Source organism: Plasmodium chabaudi (genome assembly GCF_900002335.3).
Source record: "Plasmodium chabaudi chabaudi strain AS genome assembly, chromosome: 13".
NCBI lineage: Eukaryota > Apicomplexa > Aconoidasida > Haemosporida > Plasmodiidae > Plasmodium > Plasmodium chabaudi.
In genome coordinates this window covers 517,485-544,736 of record NC_030113.2, presented here as the reverse complement: position 1 = coordinate 544,736, position 27,252 = coordinate 517,485, and the positions used below count along the sequence as shown (strand labels likewise).

General features: G+C 24.2%; 7 protein-coding genes and 1 non-coding gene across 8 annotated transcripts; 5 read left to right on the top strand and 3 right to left on the bottom strand.

The window, feature by feature from the left end:
* Positions 1 to 558: 558 nt before the first annotated feature.
* On the top strand, positions 559 to 1,728 carry PCHAS_1313300 (pyruvate dehydrogenase E1 component subunit beta, putative; the record flags this gene model as incomplete). Its single annotated transcript, XM_736683.2, has 1 exon — positions 559 to 1,728. One exon carries the CDS (start codon positions 559 to 561, stop codon positions 1,726 to 1,728), a length of 1,170 nt encoding a protein of 389 aa, XP_741776.2.
* A 391-nt stretch (positions 1,729 to 2,119) lies between these two features.
* Positions 2,120 to 5,569, bottom strand: PCHAS_1313200 (conserved Plasmodium protein, unknown function; the record flags this gene model as incomplete). The annotated part of the gene is made up of 1 exon (XM_736682.2): positions 2,120 to 5,569. The coding sequence occupies one exon, from the start codon at positions 5,567 to 5,569 to the stop codon at positions 2,120 to 2,122; it is 3,450 nt and encodes a 1,149-aa protein (XP_741775.2).
* Positions 5,570 to 7,685: 2,116 nt separating this feature from the next.
* PCHAS_1313100 (M17 leucyl aminopeptidase, putative) lies at positions 7,686 to 9,599 on the top strand (the record flags this gene model as incomplete). The annotated part of the gene is made up of 1 exon (XM_735292.2): positions 7,686 to 9,599. The coding sequence occupies one exon, from the start codon at positions 7,686 to 7,688 to the stop codon at positions 9,597 to 9,599; it is 1,914 nt and encodes a 637-aa protein (XP_740385.2).
* Positions 9,600 to 10,868: 1,269 nt separating this feature from the next.
* On the top strand, positions 10,869 to 12,785 carry PCHAS_1313000 (conserved Plasmodium protein, unknown function; the record flags this gene model as incomplete). The annotated part of the gene is made up of 2 exons (XM_016799136.1): positions 10,869 to 12,164; positions 12,243 to 12,785. 2 exons carry the CDS (start codon positions 10,869 to 10,871, stop codon positions 12,783 to 12,785), a joined length of 1,839 nt encoding a protein of 612 aa, XP_016654471.1.
* Positions 12,786 to 13,160: 375 nt separating this feature from the next.
* Positions 13,161 to 13,274, bottom strand: PCHAS_1312950. The gene has a single exon (XR_001678635.1). It is a non-coding gene; the product is annotated as a U5 spliceosomal RNA (small nuclear RNA).
* Positions 13,275 to 14,705: 1,431 nt separating this feature from the next.
* PCHAS_1312900 (ATP-dependent RNA helicase DDX5, putative) lies at positions 14,706 to 17,645 on the bottom strand (the record flags this gene model as incomplete). The annotated part of the gene is made up of 3 exons (XM_016799135.1): positions 14,706 to 15,175; positions 15,323 to 15,413; positions 16,635 to 17,645. The coding sequence occupies 3 exons, from the start codon at positions 17,643 to 17,645 to the stop codon at positions 14,706 to 14,708; spliced, it is 1,572 nt and encodes a 523-aa protein (XP_016654470.1).
* Positions 17,646 to 20,428: 2,783 nt separating this feature from the next.
* On the top strand, positions 20,429 to 24,206 carry PCHAS_1312800 (conserved Plasmodium protein, unknown function; the record flags this gene model as incomplete). The annotated part of the gene is made up of 3 exons (XM_016799134.1): positions 20,429 to 23,356; positions 23,445 to 23,940; positions 24,055 to 24,206. The coding sequence occupies 3 exons, from the start codon at positions 20,429 to 20,431 to the stop codon at positions 24,204 to 24,206; spliced, it is 3,576 nt and encodes a 1,191-aa protein (XP_016654469.1).
* Positions 24,207 to 25,468: 1,262 nt separating this feature from the next.
* On the top strand, positions 25,469 to 26,905 carry PCHAS_1312700 (conserved Plasmodium protein, unknown function; the record flags this gene model as incomplete). The annotated part of the gene is made up of 3 exons (XM_740790.1): positions 25,469 to 25,625; positions 25,802 to 26,148; positions 26,372 to 26,905. The coding sequence occupies 3 exons, from the start codon at positions 25,469 to 25,471 to the stop codon at positions 26,903 to 26,905; spliced, it is 1,038 nt and encodes a 345-aa protein (XP_745883.1).
* Between the last annotated feature and the right edge of the window lie 347 nt (positions 26,906 to 27,252).

The window sequence follows — 27,252 nt, the reverse complement described above, 5'->3', positions numbered from 1 at the left end:
GTTGTTGTAAGGAGAAAAGAGCACACCTTCTATGATCGCAAAAAAAAAAAATTGAAAAAAAAAAAAACAAACTGTACAACAAAAAAAATTTTAATCTGATATGTGTGTGTAAAACCTTTGCTTAAAGACTTTAATAATATGCGAAATAAAAGCAAACCAAACTTTAGATATATTTAAGGATAATTTTGTTAATGTGAGAATAGTGGGCATATGCCACTAAGAAGGGTGTACTAGTTGAAAATAAAATTTAAAAAAATAAACTAGCTAAAAATAAAAAAAAATTAATGATACATATTTTTACACAAATTAGGGATACCTGCTTAGTATGATTATATAAGAAAAAATAAAATTCGACAACAATTAATTGGACTATCTTTTACGATTGATTTTAACAAAATAATAGTAAAGTGTTAGTCATATTTAATAACGATTTATTTAATATAGTGACGATTGATATTTGCTTTATTTTCTCTCTGTCTCTTCCCAAGGTATTGCACAAAAAGAATAAACAGGTAGAAAAACAAGCATAAAGAGAGTAGCTTAACCTTTTAGTTGAACATGTGGAAAGTGATTATTTTTATTTTTGTCTGGCAATGCCTGACATGTGTATGTAAATCAAAAGTAGTTGTAGGAAATAAATGTGGATACCTATTTAATGGGGTAAATAAGAATATTATTAAAAGGGGGCAAAATGAAAATGTTAATTTAAGTAAAATAGATACAGTTCAAGATTATAAGAAAGAGTTGGAAAATATTAAAATAAAAAGAAATATAAGCGAAGCATTACATATGGCAACATATGAAGAAATGAAACGTGATAAAAATGTATTTGTTTTAGGAGAGGATGTAGGATTATATGGTGGATCATATAATGTAACAAAAAATTTAGCACATCTATTTGGATTTGCAAGAGTATTAGATACGCCAATATGTGAAAATGCATTTATGGGTTTAGGTATAGGATCCTCAATAAATGGTTTAAGACCAATAATTGAAGGAATGAATTTATCTTTTTTAATTTTAGCTTTTAATCAAATATCTAATAATGCATGTATGTTAAGATATATGTGTGATGGGCAATTTAATATACCTATAGTAATTAGAGGGCCAGGAGGAATAGGTAAACAATTAGGTCCTGAGCATTCACAAAGAATTGAATCCTATATTATGAGTATTCCTGGAATTAAAATTGTTGCATGTTCAACACCATTTAATGCTAGAGGATTATTAAAATCAGCAATAAGAGAAAATAATCCTGTTTTATTTTTAGAGCATGTATTATTATATAATAAAGAAGAAGAAATTCCAATTTTACCATATACTTTACCTATTGATAAAGCAGAAGTTGTAAAAAAAGGAAACGATTTAACTATATTATGTTATGGAATCACTAGACATTTAGCAGTAGAAGCTTCAAAAGAACTTACTAATATTGGGATAGATGCAGAAATTATTGATTTAATTTCATTAAAACCTTTTGATTTAGAAACAATTGAATATTCATTAAAGAAAACAAAAAAATGTTTAATTTTAGATGAATCTGCAGGTTTTGGGGGTATAGGAGCTGAATTATATTCTCAAATTGTTGAAAACTTTTCTTCTATTTTATCAAAAAAACCTGTAAGGTTATGTACTAAAGATGTCCCAATTGCTTACTCAAGTAAATTTGAAGAAGCTTGCATAATAAAGAAAGAGGATATAATTTATATGGCTACCTACCTGAACTAGTCATACTAAATTTGATACACACATACATGCGTAGCATTTTGGGAAAAATAAAAATTTTATATTTTTTAAAAAAAAGACATTCCTCTTTTTGGATATGTCCAATTGTTAATTAAATTGACTAAAAAATTTTTTAAGTTATGATAAAAAATGTAAATATTAATAAACATAAAAAAAGTAGCTAATATGTTGAAAAATTGACAAATTAAAAAAAATTATCGAATTTATAGTTGGTAAATTACCAAAACAAATCAATTTATTTTAAAAATAATAAAATTTTATTTAATTTTAAGGAAATATCCTTTATAAAATAGGGTGAACAAAAACAAGCAGGTCAAGCATTGTCATACTCGGCAAATGCAAAACTTAATTTTGCTTTTTCAAAATTTGGATCTCATATGTTTAATCGTTGGTAGTGATGTCTAACGATCCATCCGACATCCAAAGATGATAACAAATTTTGATTTGGGAATTCTAATGGATTTATAATAATTATTGGTATACTACGTTTCTGTTTCTTTGTGTCTATATCAAATTCTGGCTTTTTAGATAATTCTTCTTTATAATTACATATGTATAGCGGTATAGTTTTAATAGCAACTTTGTCATATAATATGGAATAATATAAAACGTCTCCTCGATATCTGAATATATATAATACGGAAGCCCACATAATAAATTCTATGGTATATTGAATTAAAGCAATGTTTCTGGAAAATACTTTTAAAGTAATATTAAGAGTATGTAAACTAATTTCAAATGAAAAAAACATAATAACAATGCATAGATAATGTTTATACATATTAATCTTGGTACATATAGATTGTTCCCAATTATACATTCCTATATCTCTTACGTATGCTAATTTTTTATTTAAAAAATTTATAATAGAAAGTACATTAGCAACAAGCATACATAACAAAAAGGAATACAAATAAATTAACATATATGTGTCATTTACAATATTTAACTGATTAAATGATATTAAAATATATATATAACAAATTATTAATGTCAAAAATAAGCATTCTCGTTTGTTGAAATATCTTCGTGTTATCATATATCCCTTACTGATTAATAAAAGGTTACCAAAAAATAGAGTATTGAATAAAGTGTTTAATGTCATAAATGCTAATATAGCATATTCCATAACTTTATTATACATATAATAATAACAATGAAGATTACAAAATATTAATAAAATTATAAAAGATGATAATCGTATAATTGAAGGTGATAATAATAATTTGTGTAATGGATTTAAAAATTCATGTCTCCAAATTTCTTGTGACATTATTATATATATTAAAATAATTATTATCCATGATGGTATTAAAAATATACTTAATACCCATTTTAATCTATTAAAAATATTACAATCAGTATTATATATATCTGGATATATTTTATTAAGATATAAAGGAAAATCTATTGTATAATTGAAACGTGCTTTCATATTTTCAATAACTTTTTTTTCATGTTCTGATATTATAGAATCAATAATAATTTCCTCATTGCTATCATCATTATCCATTTTCATTTTGTTTTTTACTTGAACTAAATAATCTCCAAATTCATAGCTGACAAAATAACATCGTGATTTTTCCATTGGCAAATTGGTGGCAATACAAGTATTAGAAATTATATTTTTTTTTTTCATGATAAAAGGATTTATTAAATTTGTTCTAAAATTTTCTACATAATCAAATTCACAAATATTCAAATTTTTTAAATTATGATTATTGCTAGTTTCTTTGGGTGTATTAAAAAAATTTGCAAACTCTATATCTCTTAAAATTGTAAATAAAATATTGGATAAAAAATGATTATCAATTTCGTCTGGCTTGTAACTATATGGTGTAATATTTTCTGTGTGTTCATATTTTATATTATTAGTATAAAATCCATATTCTTTAATCAAATCAATTAGTTGAAAAATATAATTGTTAATGTTGTGTACAAATATTGCGTACATTATATATAAGTATTTATTTACATCATACCATAAACTATTCAATGTGTTAAATTGGTAAATATGATTGTGTTCATAATTTTTATATGTTTTTTGGCTGACTTGTTCAGAATTTTTTGTGTCATCAGGGCTTAAATATTTTTTTTTTTTTACAATGTTCATATTTTTTTGGATTTCTTCTCCATAATTATAAGCTATATTTGAGGATAAAATATTTTTATTACTTTTATTATTACCTTTTAAATAGTTATCCATATCCATTTTGTTTGTTTTTTTTACTACAATTTCTAGTGTATTAGCTTGTTTTCCTAATAATACAATTTCTGTTTTTATTGAAGTGTTGTCATTTCCAAGTGTGCATGTATTTAAGCCCATATTTTTAAAATAACAAAAAGGATCGTCATTATTATTAAATAAATATTTTTCATGCTCATATTTGCTAGATTGTGAATATACACATATAGAGTCATCATTTTGCATGTTGTAATGTTTTTTTATTTTTTTTCTATTTTTGTTATTTTCTCTGTTATTCTTACTTTTTATTTGTTTGCTATGGTCTATGTCTAAAATTTTATGGATTTTGTCAAAATAGCTAAGCCTTTTAAAATCATGAGCATAGACGTTTTTCAAATCAACGATATTATTTTTTATGGGGATTGAATAATTGTAATAAAATCGAGCATTTTCATTAATGACAATGTAGGATATATTTTTTTTTAAATAATCAAATATTATTAGTTCCTTTTTAAAAATGACTACGCTTTTTTTTGCATCATTCTTCATATCGTAGTTTGTTACATTTTTTGCTGTATATGGATTGTTCATTTTCTCAAGTTCATTAACAGTTTTTTCATTATGTAGTTTATATAGTAAATATTTCTTCATAAAATGTACATAATTATCAATATTTTTTGGTGTTTCCTTTTTGCAAAATGTAAATTTATTTTTGTTATGATTGACATAATCAATCTTATATAAGTTGTTATTATCTGTGTTATTAAATAAAAATTTTTCATATTTTTTTATGGTATCTATATGTACAGGCTTTAATAATAACCTATTGAATATGTTCGCTATGTAGGCATATATATTATAACTATATATTTCATGAACTAACTCAAAATTGTCTTCTTTATCATCAAAATTATAATTACAAAACTCTTTATTTATTTCATTTTCAATATTGTAAAAGTAGAATAAATTTTGATTGTCTCTGTCTATTTCAGTTACCTTTTCAGCTTGACTGGTGATAAGCATTTCTTCGATTTTATGATTTTTCAAATTTCTTAGATCCAAAATTGGGAGGCTGAAAAAATGGATATTCCTCACTGTCCTTATTGTATCATGATTAATAATTTGTGTGTAAATTTTCAGAAAATGTAATATGCTTTCAATTTCTTGTTTATCATATTTATATAGTTGGTCACCATTTTTTTCATTTAAATTTATTATGTAATTATTACAAAGATTATTTTTTGTGAATTTTTTTATTAATTTATCGTTTTTCTCTAAGTGATAAAAATTATGAAAGGTATCATAACATATTAAATAGCATTTATTACTTTTGTAGTTGTATTTTATATTTTTTTTGGCACTATTTATTGAAGCATTTTTAGGGGGCATCAATTGGTTTATTTTGTCACAAGTCTTACAATTATTTATATTTTGTATTTTGAAATATATAGAATTTGTTTTTTTAAAATAATTGTATTCTTCTATATATTCATTTCGGAAACATTGAGCATAGTTATTATTTTTTTGTATATTAAATGATAATAAATTGTTAAAATGTATATAATGTGTGCAACTAATATATGTGACAAAAATTATATAAGCCCAAATAAATATAAAACAAAATAATAGTGCTTTCATTTTAATACATTATTTGTATGTAATTATGCTATATCACTACAAATAGCTAACATAAAAAAAACAAAGGTACAAACAACAACAATATTTAAAAAAAAAAATTAATTCATAAATTTGTATATATTTTCCTATTTTTCATTTTCAGTATTCTTGTAAATTATTTATTTTGGAAACAAATTTAAAAGATTGTTATAATAAAACAAATTAACATTAATTTGAAAACAAAAATGGTATACATATATGATCAAAAATAAGCAGACACATATTTGTATAACTAATAAAATACAAAGACAAGCTTATATAAATATAACAAAAGATATATAGGCTTTAAAAAAAAAATTAATTTACATAAATATTGTATGATAAATACAATTATATAAAATTATGTTGTGTTAAAAAAACAGTTTTAAAACAAAGCCAAAAAAATAACTAAAACAAACTAAAAACAAATAACTAAATTAAAAGCAAATACTAATCATAGTTAATAAAAACAATGAAATCATTTATTAAAGATTAAAAAAGTATGTATATATATGAAAAAATTCCTAAGCATAATTTTTTTTTTTTTTCAAAACATGTGTATATATTTGTAGACACATAATTGTGTGTAAATATGTATAATGATGTTGATTTTATGAAAGGAAATAAAATTTATAAATATATGCATATATAGGATGGTATGAAAATTGTATTTTATATTTTTATAAAATTCAAATTATTAATGTCTACCCTTTAGTTAACATGCATATATGTCAATCAAATATTTTCAAATAAAAAATATAAACAGTAAAAAAAAAAATATTATAAATATGGCTATAAAAATAAAAAAAAAAAATACACACAATTTCACAAAAAAATTTTTAAAAAAATTACAAACAAGTTGATAAAAAATATATTAAAATAATTTCATAAACTTACGATATGTTCTATGAAATAATATTTATCAGCCTGTTGAGTTGTCAACAGTTTCAACAGTTTCAAATGTTTAAGTTGGTCATTCTTGCGCATTGTAATAAGCAATGAGTATTCCTATACGCAAGTAATGCATTTATAGTTTTAATTTTTTTAATTTTTACTTTTAATTTTTTTAATTTTTGCTTTCTATTTTATATTTTACGTACAAGAAAAATGGAATTATTTTTACAAAACATTCTACACCAGGATTAAGAAAGAGGGGGTGGTGTGCTTAATAAAAAGTACATTATTTATAGTAATTTTTATATTTTATTATTTATTTTTTTTTTTTCGATTTTTTTTTTTTTTTTTTCGAATTTTATTTTTTTCTTAATAAAATTATGGGTAGATTGTTTAGATTAAAACAACTTAAAAAAAAATTAATTAAATAATGCCACCTGGATTGTACCTATATAATTATAATAGGAATTTTTTTTTTTTTATAGTGCGCATTACTAAATTTTTAGAGCTTATATATTTATGTGCGCTATATATACAGTAAAAAAAAATATAGTATTATAAATATAATTTTATATATAATTAATAAGGCCATTTTTTTTCGCTTAATTTCGTACGCCCTTAAAAATATAGGGGGAATAAAAAGTATATAGTAATCCTATAACAATAGTGTATGCATATTTAAGCGCACTATTATGTATATTTATTTTTATGGGTAAATGAATATATTGGGGATGGGCAGCAAACTATGAAGTGGTTTTGCTTATTTATCGATTGCACATATGGAAATATAATTATTTAAATTGGCGAATTTTCAAAAGGCAAATAAAATAAATATTCTTCTCGCCACCCCAAAATACTCCTTCCCTCTAGCATCCGTTGGATTAAGTTATTTACATAATAGCCGTTTCGTATTGCATGCATAATTATTATATACATAATTAATTATGTAAACTATGGAACTTCCAACATATTAAATTATCCAACATATGTGCTATAATATAACACCCCTATTTTTTTTCTTTTCCCCGTAATTGCAAATTTCCTATATAATACTCACGTTATTTTTAAAGGCTTACATAAGGCAAAAATACCCCGTAAAATAAGCAATAAATATAATATCCAAAATAAGGGATAAAAACTTATTTTTAAAATAAATATTAAATATTGCAAGGTTGCGTATTTCCAATTGTGCATACCCATTTCAATGTATCTAATACGGTTGAATACAAATTCTGTTGATAAAATTTTTGAAAATAAAATTTATAAAAATATTATTAAACGCTACTATTTTTATAGTTTAAAAGCTAATAAAAAAAAATTCTTTCCTTTTTTTATATCTAATAATATAAAAAATAAAAGCAATTACAATAGTGTTCGTTGTGAAATTCCACAATTTTCCACTTATCACTATCAGAAACTTTCCAAAGATAAAACACAATTTTTGACGGGTTCAAAAATAATAAAAAACTTTTATAGCACGAATAATAAAGAAAATTCTAATATTTCTTTTGCTAAATTTGAAAATATGACATCTAAAGTTCCACAAGTAAATAGCCTTGATCCAGTTGTCTTACCCGTAAACTATACGACCCCATTCGATGATGTAAAAGTCGAAGTAAAAGATTCTGGAAAAGAAGGTTGTACTTTTGACGATGGATTAATATTATTTTTAGTTCATTCTGCATCTGAAAAAGAAAAAGGAAGTTTAAAAATAAGTTCAAATATTAAGGATAGCAAAATAAACGAGTTTTTATCAAATAATGATGATATTTTTAATGGAAAAATAGGAACATCAAAAAGCTTTTATATATCTAATGAAAAGAACAAATACGTAAATTTAACTTTTATTAGATGTGGAGGAGTTGATGACGAAATGACTGAATGTGAAATTAGAAAAATAGTGCCTAGTTTAGTTCAAGTATTGCATGATAATAAGCCTGCATCTGCATCTATCATTTTTGAAATAGATATCAATGAATCTTTATTTAGATTCCTTTTAGAAACCGTTTTTTATGAATCTATAGTTGATGAAAGATTCAAATCGACTAATAAGGCTGGCAACAAAAACTCTTCGAACTCAACAAATATGAAAAATTTACATATATTTTTAAAAAATCATAACGCTAATTATAATAAAGAAGTCGAGAAAGCCAAAACATTTTCTATGGGTATATATTTTGCAGCACAACTTATTTCAGCTCCATCAAACTATTGTAATCCCGTCTCTTTAGCAAATGTAGCTGTTGAGTTAGCTGAAAAATTAAACTTGGAATACAAAATATTAGGAATAAAAGAACTTGAAGAATTAAAAATGGGAGCATATTTATCAGTAGGAAAAGGTAGTATGTACCCACATAGATTTATTCATTTAACTTATAAAGGAAAAGGTGAAATTAAAAAGAAAATTGCATTAGTTGGTAAAGGCATTACATTTGATGCAGGAGGATATAATTTAAAAGCTGCTCCCGGATCTATGATTGAATTAATGAAATTTGACATGAGTGGTTGTGCAGCTGTTTTAGGTTCTGCTTATTGTATTGGAACTATAAAACCAGAAAATGTTGAAGTTCACTTTATAAGTGCAGTATGTGAAAATATGATTTCACAAAATGCTTATCGACCTGGTGATATTGTAACTGCATCTAATGGAAAAACTATTGAAGTAGGAAATACAGATGCCGAAGGAAGATTAACATTAGCAGATGCATTAGTATATGCTGAAAAGATTGGTGTTGATCATATTATTGATATAGCTACATTAACAGGTGCTATGCTATTTTCATTAGGTACAAGTTATGCCGGTGTTTTTGGAAATGATGAAAAACTAATTAATAAAATATTAGCATCATCAAAAACTTCTAGTGAACCCGTATGGTGGTTACCAATTATTAAAGAATATAAAAAATTTATAAGTTCAAGATGCGCAGATATGAATAATACACCTACAAATTGTAAAGCATCCTCTATTATTGCATCTTTATTTTTGAACGAATTTGTACAATCAACATCATGGGCCCATATAGATATTGCCGGTGCTGCTTGGATTTTTAATGATAGCAAACCAAAAGGTTTTGGTGTTAGACTTTTATCTGAACTTATATTAAGTCACGCTATCTAATTTTTATAATCAACCACTATTTTTTTCTTACATCTATGTGTGTTATGAAAAGTGGTGATATATATACTTTTTCATTTTTAAAGTAAATATAGCTATATTTATAAATTAATTTGAAAATCATTAATTTTATAGCTTAGTTAAATTAATCGTTTGTTTCTTTATATTCGACATTAATTTTAATATTTAGTAGGCAGTTTATGCATGCGTATGGATTTGAATATAATATATTTTGTATTTGCGAACATTTGTATGCCCTTCTCCTATGTTTGTACATATATACTTGCATTTACTTCGAATCTGTGTTTTAACTTATGATTAAACTTAGATAATGCTCTATCTTCAATGATATTAATAATCTTGAGTAATGTTAATAAGAAGTTCGTTTAAGATTTCACAACTTTGTTGTGCGTATCTACATATATCTTCTCAATGGGTATGCAGTTCCATTATTTTTATAAAACTTTTTCCACTATTGGATTGTCATAAGGAATGTACTTTACCTCTATAAATGACTGTGTGCATATTTGTGCATTCTATTTTAGTTTTATAAAAAAATTGGCTTTTATTAGTAACATGTTTTTAAGCTTATGATGGGGGGGACTAAAAAGAGAAAGCTTGAATTTGTTTACTTTATATTTTCTATTTAACTAGTTATAGCACAGTTTCACATGTTTTGTTTTCCTTAACATATCATGCTGCTTATTTGTAAGTCCTTTATTTACTGGTGTTTTATTTCTTCGATTTTTTCATATTTGTGCTACAGTTTTGTAATTTTTAAAAATGTAAATAGATATAATTGTGCGGAAAGATGGGCAAAATGTACATATAGCTATGCTCAGTATATAATATTAGCTCGTTCATTTTTGTCCGTCTTTGTGCATATTAAAGAGTTGCATTATTTTAAGGTAAAAAAAATAATTTTTTTTTTAAAGTTTATTGGAACTATTTTGTAGAACTTTTTTCTTTAAACAGATTTTTGAAATAACAAAAATGTGGATGTATTTCCATTTTCGATTTAAAAATAAATTAACGTGACATTTGATGTCAGACTAATTGCACACATGTTTTATTCAAAGAATATCTTAAACATTTTAAGTATTCGAAATTATTTATTAAAAATATTCTAAACTACGCTGAAATATAATAGTGTTTTCATTTCGTACTGTCTTATATGTTCAAAGTATGGTCTGCTAATTTCTTATATTGTCAAGGGGATATAAAAAAGGTAAGGAATATGTAGCTAGCTAAATTAGTAATATTTGAAACGAAATGAATTTTAATAAAACGAGTTTAAAAAATGATCAAGCATCGATTAGTAAGAATGGCATACAATCCAGTAACGAAAATGCTGCATTATGTGTTGTTGAAAAGCTTTGGAACATGTTTGATACCAAATCTGAGAATTCTATTGATCTGTTTAATGATAATATTTATAATGGGCTTACAAGAAAAGGAAAAAATAAATTTAAAAAATACATTTTACCACATTTAAAATTAAATGCTTATAATTTGGAGGCACTTAAACTTTTGGATGATGGAAATTTTCAAAGTAACAAAAAAGACATGAGCAAAAATAATTTAAAATATAATATAAATAAGTTAAAGAGAGTAGCAAATGAAAACAATATATCTTTGCTATTAAACCTTAATGATGCACATTTATTAAACACAAAAAAAAAGGAAGGTAGAATGCTAATTATTTCGAAAAAAACATTTGTAAATATAATAAAAGAAAAAATTAAAACAGAGAATACATTATTAGATTCGGATAATTATATTTTAGACACACTCTTAGAAATGTCAAAAAATAAAAAACAATTTTTTATAAATAAAGAAAAGGAACAAACTTTGCACAAGTTTAAATTATATAGATATTATGACTACCCATTTGAACAACGACTAAATAATGCACATAGTAAGGTTGTAAATTACATAATTAAAAAAAATCCAAAAAAAAATGACATCAATGATGAAACAGGAAATATTTTAAAAAAATCAGACTATGAACTAATGGAAAAAGAAAATATGTTAAATAAAATAATCCATGAAAGTATACTGCAAGTATCAAAGAAAAATAAATCCAACCTTATTAAAGATGAGGCAAACCACATCAAGAACAATTTTGGAAATGGTAATTTTTATGATAGCATTAGTTGTAAAAAATTTCTGTATCGAGAAACATTACTCAAGAGAAAAGAAAACAAATGTAAAGATCCTTTATATATATTAAAAAAAATTCTAGAGAAAGACAGAAATAATTTAAATTATAAGCAAAATACGATTATGCGGGAATTACAAGAGTGTACTTTTCAACCTAATGTTTATAAATATTTAAGTCATGAGAAAAATGATATAATGACACAAAAAAAGCGAAAAAATATAATGGAAAAAATTAAAAAACAAGATCAGGTTATAGAAAATATATTTAGTGATAATACAGATAGCATTATAGCAAAGGAAGTGCATGGGCATATTTTAAAACAAAATGCGAAGAAATACTACAACACAACAAGTGAGGATATGAACTATTTTAACTCCCATTATTTGGAAAACAGGGTAAGCATAGTATGACAACACCACCTTATTATTTATATATATAAATATGTTTTTTCTTTCAACGTTTTCTTTATTCTCATATGGCAGAATAATTATGGCCGAATAGATCGAAAACATGAGCATCCCACACACCGAGTATGTAGAAATGCTAGACGAACCGGACCAATCAATTATAATAATAAAATAAATTCAAGGATGATAAAAATAAATTATGAAAATAATTGGAATAATGAAGTAAGATTAATTGGGCGAGGGTTAAAACCGAAAATTGTGCCTAATTTTAACCTATCCCAAAAAATAAACAATATAACCATGCGTACAAATAATGAGCATGCAAGTGACAAAATGGTAACATATCAAAATTGGAATCGAACCAAACAAATGACTAATTCAACATCAACTAAGAATAGTAATAATGTGAAAAAAAGAAATCCCCGAATTAAAAATGATATTGCTTATAGTGTTGGTAAAAATGATTTTATGAAATCTGTTATGTTTAATAGTATTAATATTATTGAGCCCAAAACTCCTAAAATTATTGGAGTAGAAGATAAGGATGAAAATTTAGAGAAAATAGAAAAGCTACTTTTATCTTTACCTAATAAATTTTATTTTGCTAGCATGTGCTAAAAAAATAATATATATAATACCCAAATTATTTTATATATTAAAAAATACGATTCATAAGAAATGAACATCATTAAAATTGCTATGATTGTTCTTTATTTTTTAATATACATATTTTTTTTAATTAATTTTTTTTATAATTTACATAATATAGCTATAAAGCTATTTTACAAGATTACGGTTAAAAATAATATGAACATTCAGGAAATATTCTCTTAATATTGTAAAAATAAAATACAGAATAAAAAATACCAGTAATTTTATGTATTCGTCATGTAATATTCCATATTTTCGAGCTAATGTTTGTAGCTATTTTTATTATTATTTTTTTTTTTTTTTTGGTCATGCAAAAATTTGATAATTTAAAATTGTTGTACACACGCCAAAAATGACGTGACAAAAATTTGTGGTATTGTATTTAAAGTACCTCCTACACGGCAATCTTTAGTAAAAGGCGAAAGATTGATTCGTTATGTAGTAAGTACACACACCAGGCATAAAAATAATATAATATTTTTTTTTTACTATGTATTATTTTAAATATCAAAATCGTACCACTCATATTTATGTTAATATTATAGTATATTTTTTAAATAAAATAAAAAATGTCAGCACTAATTTGAATTATATCTTTTTTATATAGTTTTTATTGAATAAATATAATAATTTATTTTTTATCACTTATTCGAAATTATATGGAAAATTTTTTTATTGTTACTATTGTACTGATAGTAATGTATATATAAATACGTAGCTAGTATATCAATGTTAACTATATGGTTATGCATATAATTGTTCCCGGTCGTAATTTATTTCTTTTCTAAGTAGGCTATTAAACAGATTTCTCTACTTTAAATATAGTGGGCAAAAAATGTATCCATAAATGTATGAGAAAATGCATAAGAATTCCAAGATCTAAGTTTCCACATTGTTAATCGCTTTATATTTTTTATTCTAAATTAAAATAACAAATTTTTACTTATTTTATAAGGGCAATCACCCAAAATTAGAAACATTAAGGATGATAAACTAAGAATTTCAAAATTTTCAGTGCTTATAGAAAACTTGTATAGCCTTATTAAACTTAAAAAATAATGAACTATATTCGTTAAAATGAGCTCATTAAGTATTTATAATATATTAATACAAAATTTTAAACAAGTTTCTTTACTTTTCAATTATTATAATTATTTACTTATATTTTGTGTGGAAATAATTTGTATTCTTTACAGAACAGAACTGTTAAGTTATTTTCCATGTGGTGTCTACCTCTTGTACTGCATACTTCATACAGTACCGGAATAAACAATATCGATATGTTTCCAAAATTGTAGTAAACATTTAGTATAATAAATATTTGTGGCGAAAATAATCGCTGCTTTGTATGTTTTGTATAATTTCCAAATATAATTTGAAAAAATGTGATGCGTACAGTTTTTTTTATATATTACTTGTGAGGAATAAAAAATGTTAAAGGAAAATAATAAATAACAAACAGCGATATTATGTGTTCATATGAATATTGTATATAATTAAACATAAATTATAACCAAAAAAAAGAAAAATATATATTCTTTTTAAAGTAATTTTCATATTATAAAATATTTAAAAAATATAATATTAAAACATAAAAATACATAAAACTGCGTATTATTGTATACAGCATATATTACATATGCGCATATATGTATGAAACATATTTAACTAAGATATAAAATATTTAGCATGAATTTCGTAAATATTAAACATAAATGTTTATATACAAACTATATAAATATGCATATGGGGCATTCTTATAATTAGCTATGATTTAAAATGTTTTCCATTTTTTGATGGTGTTTAAATATTATTAAAATAAAAGATTTTTGAATAAATTTTTACTATATCATTTCTTATATAATATAGAAAACGAAACACTGAAAATTAGTAATATCTATTTCCGCCTCTTCCTGAGAAGTTAGAATTATATCCTGAACGCCCAGAACTATAATAAGGGTTTCTTCTTTGATTGTTACCTGATGAAAATGAAATTTTTTCTAATTGTGGTGGTATAGGTTGTTCTGATTCTCTTAATATTTTAACTAATTCTTTAGCTAATCGATATTTATCCGATGTTAAAAATGTGAAGGAGGCACCATGTGCACCTGCTCTTCCTGTTCTACCAATTCTGTGAACATAATCTTCAATTTGATTAGGAAAATCATAATTAATTACAAATTTTACATCTTTAATATCAAGACCTCTTGATGCAACATCAGTTGCTATTAAAATTGGGCTTTTTCCTGTTTTAAAATCATTTAAAACCCATCTTCTTTCATCTTGCTTTTTATCTCCATGGATACATAATGCTGGCATTCCCTCTAGTCTTAAAGCCTTTGTTATGAAATCAGCGCCTAAAAATGGATAATAAAATATGTACAGCATATGTTAGAAAATAGTATATCAGATGCATGTGTTTAAATTGGTATTATATAGTAGATATATGCTATTGGAAGAATAGATTTATTCATTATAAAGTATGATGTTTCTTTTTATATTACTTCTTTTTGTTTCCACAAAAACAATTATCCTATCATTCTCCTTGAATATTCTTTGTAGTAGTGATTTTAAATTTCCCAATTTCTCATGTTCCTAAAGAAAAAATAAAGGCACATACAAATTGTGAATAAATAAAATAGTATATGTATGAATATAACTTAACAACGAAGCCTATATAAGAAATATGCATGCAACTGTATAATATGAAAAAATATAAGCATATAAAAAAAATAAGAACATGTGCATATATGTATACGAAAATTTTCGCCTTTAACATATAATAAGGATTATATTTTTGTTTTCGTCTTTATTTAAATTAAATGATGGCGAATCAAAAATATTATAACTAACCTCATTGCAAATTTAAAGTGATAGGACATCAAAACAAATAGCTGCTTAATTTGGGGTTTCTCTTATTTTAATTTTTTATTTTTCAACAATCTTGCCTGTTTCTCTCTTTATATAAAAAGATAAATACATTCCCATGAAAATTATTAAACCCTTATTTTTGTATACCCCTTTATTGATTATTTGTGTGAAATAATTCATAAATAAAATTGAGATATAAAAAAACATATATGTAAATACATATATACCAGGAAGCAACAAAAAAATAATTAAAAAGGGATCCACTCATATTTGGAAAAAAATATATTATCATGGTTGGGCAAATGTGATTGGCTAAAAATAGAAAATACTTTAATTAGAAAAACCTTTTTATCACTTATAAATTTGCAATGACTTGCTATTCTGCTCCTTATTATATGAACTTCAACATAAAAATGGGTAAGGGTAAGCATGGGCAATATGGCATATAGCATATGCATATGTAACTATACATAAATAATAAAACAAAACACAACGAAAACAATGTGCATGGGATGCTAATAAGTCGACAGACACTAGGGACAATCTTATCAAGCACATCCCAAATTCGGAAAGCAGTGAAGAAAATGCTACAAAACAATAATATATTAACTAAAAATAGCAAAACATTTAATTACGTAAAAAATCATAAGCATAACAAAAAAACATTAAATACATCACTAGGATTTGAAGAAAAGATCATTCCTCAAAATTGTGCAAATTATATCAGTATATAAAAATTAGGAATAAATGAAAATAGTGTAAAAAATAATCGTTGCAAGCATTTAAAAAGGTGTACACATGTGCACATGCAATATATGTGTGTATGTGGGTATATAATTAATTTTATTAACAAGTCATAATTTTTTCAAAATTTTTTGAATTAAGCATTGAATTAGCTAGCTAAAAAAAAATAATTTTTTAATTGCATAATAATAAATGAATTACCTCAATAAGATAAATTTCTTGTTTAATTCTACGACATGCAGTTAAAGTTAGTGAACCAACATTTACATGTATTGGTTGATCTTTACATAAATCTCTAGCTAGTGCTTGTACTTCTTTTGGCCATGTAGCAGACCACATTAATGTTTGTCTATCGGGTCTAATTTGTTCGACTATTTTTCTAATTTGCATTTCAAAACCCATATCTAACATTTTATCTGCTTCATCTAAAACTAAATATGTAACTCTCCTTAAATTAGTTGCATTTTGTTCTAATAAATCAATTAAACGTCCTGGGCAAGCAATTAAAATATGTACTCCTTGTCTTAAGGCATAAATTTGTCCACCTTTTGGTACTCCACCATATGCACAAGTATTTCTAACTTTCGATTCGACTGAGAATTTAATACATTCTTGTCTGATTTGTTCAGCTAATTCTCTGGTAGGTGCTAATACTAAAACAATTGGTCCATCCCCATGTTTTAAACTTGGTTGAGCTAATATATGAACGAATGCAGGTAAAATAAAAGCAAGTGTTTTACCACTACCTGTTTCGGCTTTACCAATCATATCTTTACCTGATAAAGCTATAGGCCAACCTTGTATTTGTATAGGGGTAGGAGAAACAATATGATTATTTCTTAAAGATTTTAATACATAATCAGGAAAACCAACTTTATTAATTGATTCAACAGGGTTTGGTATATTATCACCACCTAATATAGTAATTCTATGTTTATCTCTAATTTCTTTTACTTCTTTTGATGATAATCTACGTATATCATCATGTTCTTTATAAAAATTTTTTTCAAATGGCACTAACTTAAAATTAGCCCAATCAACTGGATTTAAATTCTTTCCAAGCCCTCCTGAATTATTATTATTATGATATCCTGAATTATTTCCATAATTTTTTCTTCCTGAATGATAACCTTGATGATTTCCGTGTGATCCTCCACCACGGTTCTGATAATTATTATTTGATCGACCTTGAAAACTGTTAAAGCTTCTCATGTTGTTATCTATTTTGTTTATCGACTTTGTATGTATGCGTGTGTGTATGTGGTGATGCTATTTATATGTGCTTTATTTTGCTTTATTTTGTTTTATCTAGCTTTTGTGCGTTTATAAAGGTATTCTTTGTATATAGGTTTATTTTTATGTCTCTAGTTCGCTCTGTTTATTATTAAGTCGCAGGCTAGTATGTGTTTAATAGATATATATCTTTTATAGAATATATTTTATTTTGAATAATTGTCTACAGAATTGGCATAATTCTATGCAATTGTGCTTAGCTATTTATTCTATGGATATTAAATTGTAGATAGATATAAATATTCTACAAACTGAATATAAATTAAACGCAAAATGTAAAATACAGTTTTTAACTTAGGGAATTGAAAAATTTAGAGATAAAAAATAAACGATATTTTCACACGCATTTTAATTACTATAAAAAAAATGTGTTTATATATGAAGTGAGAATAACATTTTATGTATATGTACTTATGATAATAAAGATGTTATATATACGAATTATAATATAAAGTAAGATATAATTTTGTGTTTTAATTAGCAAAACTTTGAAAGCTCATGAAAAAAACACTATACTATATAATATGTTAAAAAGTTGGCTATTTGAAAAATACTTCAATATATGTCTCTTTACTTATAAGAGGAAAAAATATATATATAAATTCCACAAACTATCGAGATAAAAACATAAAAATATATTTTGTAAATAAAAAGGTGATATCTTTAAATAATATAAGGAAATAATGATACATATATAAAATATGATTGATATTGATTTAAATAAAAAAAACTTTTTCAATTTTATAAAAAAAAAAAATAATGCTTATTTTTGGGGTGAAGTATGTTAAAAAAAAACGAAATACCATATACAAAATATAAAAGGAAAAAAAAAACAATTTAATATATGATTGTTATTTAAGAAATAGTATAAATTTGTTTATGAAATGATAAAACATTTTGTAAAATAAATTAAAATAATTTAAATAAAACAATACAAAATAATATTATATAATTTTTTATTTCATATTATTTTAAACTTGGCTATTTTTTATATATCTTTATAAGGGGAAATATATTTATATATTATTTTTTATATGCGTTGAAAAATTATATATTTCCTATATAATATATGCGGGGTTGTTTTATTTTTATTTGACTTGTATACGCATTGAAATTGGTTAAAATAGAAAAATTAATAATAAAAATAAATGATGAAAATATTAAATGATAGAACATACAAATAATGGATATAAATATCTGCATACTTATAAATCGTTGTTTATGTTACTTTTTTTTAAAAATTAACAACAATGAAACAGATTGCAGACTATTTGAAAAAATAGCCAAATAATCGAGGGCTTGTATAACCATAGCTAAGTATACTTATATTTAAGAAATGTTTATAACGATTGCACACATATAAAGAGAAAAAAAACGACATATAATAGCATTACATTTATGTTTTGGCATACTATAATTTGTCATATGAATTGTTCTTAAAATTGAGTGATATATTTTTTTGGAGGGAAAAAATAATTTATGGCATTTCCCTTGGTTAAAGTATGTTTATATAAATATCGTTTTTTGGGCATACTTTATAAATATGTAAAAAGTAATATGCATTATATTATTCTTCTGTTGGAATATCTCAATTTATAAATATAGATATATCATAAAAACGATGTACCTTTTTTTGAAGGTTTTATTTATCAAATTTTTTCGCAATAATTCCTTTATGAACAGCATATGTTTGGTTAATTCGGTTTTAAACTGCTTAAGTAAAAGCACAACACATAAGATGGTTATACATATACATGTTTAAATTATACAAATCAATAAGGAATACTTTTTTAACACAAATTAGAAAAATGTCTTTTAAATGTGAAGCTATAAATATGTGCATGCATACTATAATTAAAAAGGGAAATGAAAATAGTCACCATTCTACATGAATGCAAACAAGGAGTATGCCAATCTTTTGTGGAGTATATGAATATATCTTTTTGTTTATTATTCATTTTGTGCGTTTTCAATGTAATAAATATGCTTGCATATGTATATGTAAATGAATAATACTGTTATAACGGTTGAAAAAATGAAATAGCAGAAATAGTGTGTTTATCACCTTTTTTTGCAAAACCCATTTTCACAGGCTTAATGGTGATAGACACTATATTTTTCAATACTTGATTAACAATTTATATATTTAAAAAATTGTATAAAAAAATAAAATTATATCTTAAAAATTTTACATGTTAAATATAACAAAATTTATGTTAGCTTTAAATTATATTGATCATAAAATTGAGATTGTGTATTTATGCACATGCACCCATGCAACTGTATTGCAAGCACAAATGATTTAGTTGATCTAAAATATATAAATATATATATGCATATATAAAAAAATAAAAATAAGGGACATATCTTAATGTGTTACTAAAATAAGGGCATATCTTGGAAACATAAATATTTTATTTCAAGAAATATTTTTAGAAGTCTTATAACCATTCTCAAATTATGTAGGTATATATTGGAGAATTTATTTATTTTTTTTATTTGATATATTTTATTTTTTTTAAAGTCCCTTTATAATTATGACAAATATTTATATTCTACTTAAAGGAAAATAAAAAAATTAGTGTCAATTTTTTAGCTTGCTTTTACCAATTTTCATATTTTTTTGAGAAAATTATAAAACTTAATTGTTGACACATTTAAAATTGTTTTCAAAAAAATAAATAATAATACTATTAGTTATCATGAACAATTATATTTACGATTGCAGAAATAAATATGAACAGAGCAAATCAGATAATTTAGAAAATGTTGTTGAAGGAGTTGGAAATGTGTTTGTTCGATGTGATGGTAACCCAAATCAAGTTTGTAAAGTTGAAAATAAAGAAGCAATGGTACACCAAAAAAAATATGTCTACCCCATGATTAATGATAATGAAGATAGGAAAGAAAAGTATAGTAATGATAAGCAAGGTAAGCCAGACAAAAATATGTTTCGTATTTTGTGTAAAAAATATACAAAGGCAATTGTTCATAAGCCAAGATATTTAATACTAGGTTTAATTATAGGATGTTTGATGTCTATGCTAATGTTTTTTTTTGTTTATAATAGTTTTTTTCAAATATGTGATAAAAAATATAGTAGTGAAAATAAGAATGGAAATGATTGCAATTATTTTGGCTTATTTTCTAAATACATAAATAATAATTATCTTAATATGAATATGGAAAAAAGTGAAAATGTAATTATTAAGTCTAGTGATGAGATTGGGAAAAGAGTAGATGATTTTTTAAAAAATTATAAGAAAGAAAAAACAGCATCTCTACTATTTTACATAGATCAAAATGGTACCGACTTATCTGAAAATAAAAATATATTAAATTATGAAATATTGAAGGATATATTTTTTTTGATTGAACATTTTAAACAAATAAAAATTAAAAATAACAAAACATGGAAAGATATATGTAGACAATTTGATATACCATTTAATGGTTCCAAATGTTTTGTGTTAGGTCTTTTTACATTTCATGAGATACAAGCTGGATTTTATGACTCCGAAAATAATCTAGAAAATTATTTTAATAATATAATTAAAAAAGACAATAAATCATTAATACGATATTTTTCTAATTCTATAAAATTTATTCCATACTTTTTATATTATCCTCATATATTTAATAGAAAAAATATAAACCTAAATAATGTAATATCAGATATAGCGAAAAATGTTGAAGCACTTTTATTTGTTTTTAATTTTGATGAAATGGTTGATGAAGACTTATTAAATGAATGGTTTCATGAGTTAAACAAGCTAGTGGAAATGGCTAATTCCGGGGAATTGAAGGAGTTGGACATGGTTAACCCAGACAGTACAAGTTTTGTATACAAGTTGCAAAGGAATAGCAAAGTAGAGGGGGAAGGGAATAGCAAAGTAGAGGTGGAAGGGAATGGCAAAGCAGCTTCTGATGGAAAGGAAAACGATTGGAAAGTCTCCGTTGTTAATAGTAAAATTGTTGAAGAAAACGAAACGGTGTCTATTATTTCAGGACTTAAATCAAATTATTTATTTATAGTATTATCATATTTATTTATAATATATTATATAAGTTCATTTACATCAAATATGAATATAAAACAAAAAAATAAAATAATAATTATTATGAGTATATATGCGTTGTCGTTATTTTCTTTCAGTACAAGTTTTTTTTTACATATAGTATTTAGATTATATATATTAAAAATATATTTATTAAATTATTTTTTGGTGTTTTTTTTGAGTTTTATATTTTGTTGTATTAATATTTTTTATTATGAAAAGGAATACAAAAAGAGAAATGAAGATATAACAAAGTCAATGCAAAAATTGGCTGATCAAAATATTCCAGAAGAATGTTGCAAAATAAATAGGAACAAATATTATTTTAGAGCAAGCTATAAATCATTAATATTAGTTTCTAAAATTGTTTTAGTGCTTATAATAATATATTTAATTGGATTAACATGTTCATATAAAATTGTTAATAAATTTTCTGTAAATTCATTGATTAATTTGCTTACCTTATTTTTTTTTTATGTCTTATTTTTTAATAATATGTTTTCAATGATGATCTACACAAGAGAGCCAAGCATTTGCGTTGACAAAGATAAGCACATCGACCATTCTCAAAGCAGTTCAAATAAAACTTCTCAAGACAAGTATATACCTGAATTGGCTAGCCCCCACATCAATAATAATAGTAGCAATTTTGTTATTTCAAATGTTTGGGAAAATACAAACAATAACTCAGAAATTGGTGGCAATACAACTGAATTTTATACACCCAATGGTAATATAATAACTCGAAATTATGTGCAAAATTATATGAACGGAAATTTAGAAAATGGAGCCCAATTGAATGAAGGTTCGAATTTTGTATATGCCACTAACTTAGTGTCAGATTGCAATGGGAATAACCATAAACTGTGTGAGAAAAAAGAAAAAAAAATAGCTGAAAAAATAATTCAAATATATGAAAGCTCGTATACTAAAAAAGTAATAGCAATTGTAACATTTTGCTCGCTTTTATTTGTTTCATTATTCTTATATATGATTATTAAACATGATATAATATTTGATCCGTATAAATATATAAACCGGGATTCTAGACTGAAAGATTTTTTGTTTACGTTCGAAAAAAAAGCTAGTTATATATTGGAACCTGGATATATTGTTTTACCTTCGTCTAATGAATTTGATTATGAACTTGAAGAAAATAGAGATAAAATTATAAACTTAATTGATAAACTAAAAGATGAAGGACATATTAATGAACCAATTATTTCATGGGTTCATGGATTTAAGTTAAGCCAAAATATTTGTGGAAATATAAGTCCATTAGATAAACAATATAATTTAGAGAATCATGTAAAACAATGTCATCATGTTGCTTCACAAAAAGAAAATAAGAAAATGCATTTTGAAGATTTAAAACTTATTTTTTGTCAAAATAAAGAGGATGTATGTACAAATTTTTATAAACTTATTTATTTTTGGATGCACACAAAGGATGATGGAATATATGATAGCCATTTTGTTCTAATTCGAACAAACTTTCAAAATTATATGAACAAATTATTGCCTCAGTATTATACAATAACCCCCCATTTGTTCTACAAAAATTTTATAGTGGTACGAAAATGAAAAAAAAATATAATGTTTATATGCATGCACTTATTTTTCTACTGACGTTGTCATTCATTTTTTCACGCGCATGCAGATGGACCCGTCTCATAACATAACGAGTAGCAGGATCGGATTTATGCTTCACAATTATCCAAAGGATCAAGATAGAAACATAAAATTATTAAAAAGAATAGAGCAAATTGTAAAAAGCAGTAATATAAAAAATATGTACTTTTATTCAGACACATATATATTATATAATCAAGCTTTAAATTTTTATAAGGAATATAAATTAATGATCCTATTATATTTTATATTAACATTTATACTAATATATTTATTTAATATAATGAGTATAATAATAATATTTAAGTTTTGGTTATGTACAATATTAAGTGCATTATATTTTATTCATTGTTTTAATATAAATACAGATTCAATAGGTATCATATTATTACTCCTAAGTTCCGTAATATCTATGTCCCACTATTTATATTCAACACTCTTTTTTAAAGAAGTGATTGTAAAGAATAAAAGTTTTAAGTTGCAGATATGGAAGTCTCTACCTTATTTTATATTCCTGGCATTGTGTAAGTTTATCGAAAAAGAGAAATATAGAAATGGTTGTAAAAAAAATAAAATATATCATTTTTTCTTAATTATTCAATAATGTATTATTTTGTTTATTTTAATTTCCGATGCAGATCAAATAAGTTTTCATTTCAGTGATTATGTGTCTAATGTTTTTAGGTTTTTAATTTTGAATCATTTATTTTGGTTTTTATTTTATTGCCTAATAATATTTTTTATGCAAAAGGCACACAAAAACAGAGAGCGTTACAACTGCATTGGCTAGTCATAAAAACGAGCATGTGCATGTATATGATGTTTTGTAAAATGTGAAAAATAGAAAACATATCAAAATTAGCAAGTATGAAAATATGTCAAGCATTTGACTTGCCACCCTTTTTGTTGCTTTTCTATGACATTGCATTAAGCCAATTCAATCATAACCCCATTTCTGCTCCCAACTTAAGTTGACACAGATTTGGGGGTCTCAATTTATGAAGGCCGATTTTGTAAAGTTACAAATTCATGCGTATTATAAAAAATGCATAAATATGAAGAGAACATTTCTACACACGTCTATATAGTATGTATGTATGCATGTATACAAAGCTTATCTCCTAAAAATGTTTATATGCATATTTATATTTTTTTCTATAGCAAACTATGAATTTGTTTAAGTATTCATAAACAAAAATGAATATATATGCGTTGTATTGTTTAAACAAATGAAAACAAAAAAAATAAAAATATATTTATAATATTCTTTTTTTCCAATTTTGAGGTGATAATAAAAATGGTAATGCTGGGAAATAAATCGTTTCTCCATCCATAATAAATGAGATTTGAAAAAAAAAAAAATATAAAAAAAATTATAAATAAAGAACCAAAATAATGGTAAAAAAATTAAGATAAGATAAGATTGATATATTATTATATATGTATAAATAATGCAGTATTACTGTATGTAGGTAAAATATTCCATACGGATATACGGGGGTGTTTTATTATAGGATTGCATGAACGGAATGGAAATAATATAATATTTAATGCATAAGTATGTATAAATATATATTATATAATTTTGTAGTTCTCATATTTTAATAAATCAATTCCTTTTTTATATTATAATTTTTTTAAATGCTTAATGCATATATTGAAATAAAAAAAACAAAGATAACAAAATAATCCCACATATATAAAGTATAAATATTTAATAGTGACTAAATAAAAATAATAAAGTAGGATATTTTCTTTTATATTATTGAATAAATAGAAAACACAATAAAGTGAAAAAGATATAAATAGGAAAATAAAAAAAAATAGATAGCCTAAGGTGAGTATCATATGTAATATAATATTATGTATATAAATTTATGTGAACAAGCACAAAAAATGGGGGAATAGGAAACATGTAGATATGTTTTTCTTCTCCCTTTTTTGTGAATGAATATATGAAGTATATTACGTATGTATATATATTTTTTATTTTTAATAATTTTCCTTTACTTTTTTTATACAAACATGCAGTTGTTGAACTATTGTAATAACATGGCGACAAAACTACAGTATAGTGTTCATACAACGAACAAGTATTCAGTATTTGATACTGACCTTTCAGATGAAGAAAATCGTGATAAAAATAAAAAAAAAACAACTCCCAAAATAAATGAAAAACGTGAGCATGAAACGAGTAAACATGACCATGGTAAGTTTATAAGAAATTTGGAAAATCAAAAAAAAAAAAAAAAAAATTTCAAACACTTAAAGTTTTGGTTATGTAGAATATATACATATGCGTAGTGTCTTTGTCTGTTCTTTCTCCTATCTATGTTTGAATGTGGATGTAGATATTTTGAACTTTTTTTTATTTGCAAACTTCAGAAACCGAAGAAATAAATGGAGTTAAGGAAATATCTTTTCCAATAATAAAAGAATATAATACTAAGAAAACACCTAACGCATATTATGATAGATATAATAAATATTCCAATAATATAATAAATGATTTACATGAAAGCAGTTATATGAGAGGTTATAGAGATTCGTATAATATGCGAGGAAGTAATTTAAGAAATAAATTTGCACGAAAAAGGGGAGCCTATAGTAATACTTCCGTGAATTTAATGGGCAATAGTAATTATTATAGGGGATCAAGAAATTATGATTATAAAATGGATAGACGAAATTACAATTCATCCTACAATTATAATAAATTCGACTATCGAGAAGTAAGAAAAAAATGCAACCCCAATTGTTTCGCTATTCGTTCATGCTGTGTAGTCTAACCAATGCAGTGATAGTTATAATAAGGCAGCGGAAAGGGCATAGGACTAGTTGTGAGACTTATTATAGGCTTGCATTGCCCAAACGAATGCTTTGTTTTACATTTTCTTTGCATGTATTTTGCTATAATTTTATGTACATAATTTTTTTTTTTTTTTTTTTTTATAGAAAATGTTCAATGATTATAATCATAGCTCGAAGTATGATAATATGAAACGAGATAATTATGGGGAGTCATCAAATAATGCTAAGAAGCATGAAGCAGTTACAATAGATTATGATTTGTACAGGAAACAACAAGAGAAAAAATTAAATCTTAGTAAAAACCTTGAGAATGCAAAGAAAAATAAAAATGAAATAATAAATGAACGAAATGAAAAAAATGAAAAAGTCGAGAAGAATATCAAACTAAATAATTATTCAAAACGTTATGATAATAGTATAGGTGAAGATAATAAAGGAGAAAATACAAAAAGAAAAGCAATAAATGTATATCAATATATTTTAGAAGAAGGTGGAAGAGTTGATAGGCTTCCTGGATTTCGAAGAAATTTTAGAAATTTTAAAAAAGATAATCATGATAATTGGAATAATAAAAATGAAACTAAATCAAAAGCACCATATGATGAAAAATATTTTAAAAAAAGAGATCCTCCAAATATAAATGACACAAGGGCTTTCCCATCATTAACTAGTAAATAATTAATGAAGTATTATATATAATTTTTTTTTTTTTTAAACTTATATTTGTACACATATATGCATATTATATATGTATTCTTTGCATATATTTTCTTCGATTTTTGTTTATATGAGAAACAATGATTTAAAAAAGCGACAAAATTGAAAAACGACAGATATAAATTAAATTTTTAAATTAATATGAAAATTAATTAAATTTTTATCCTATGTCTACCTTGAAGTAGCTTGTATCTGCTACTTTTCTGTCACAGGAGAGTGAAGCTGCCCGTGTGCTGTGTAATAAATGAACAAACGAAATGAGAAAATAGAAATTTGGCCCATTGTTTGTACATGCCCGTGTGCATATG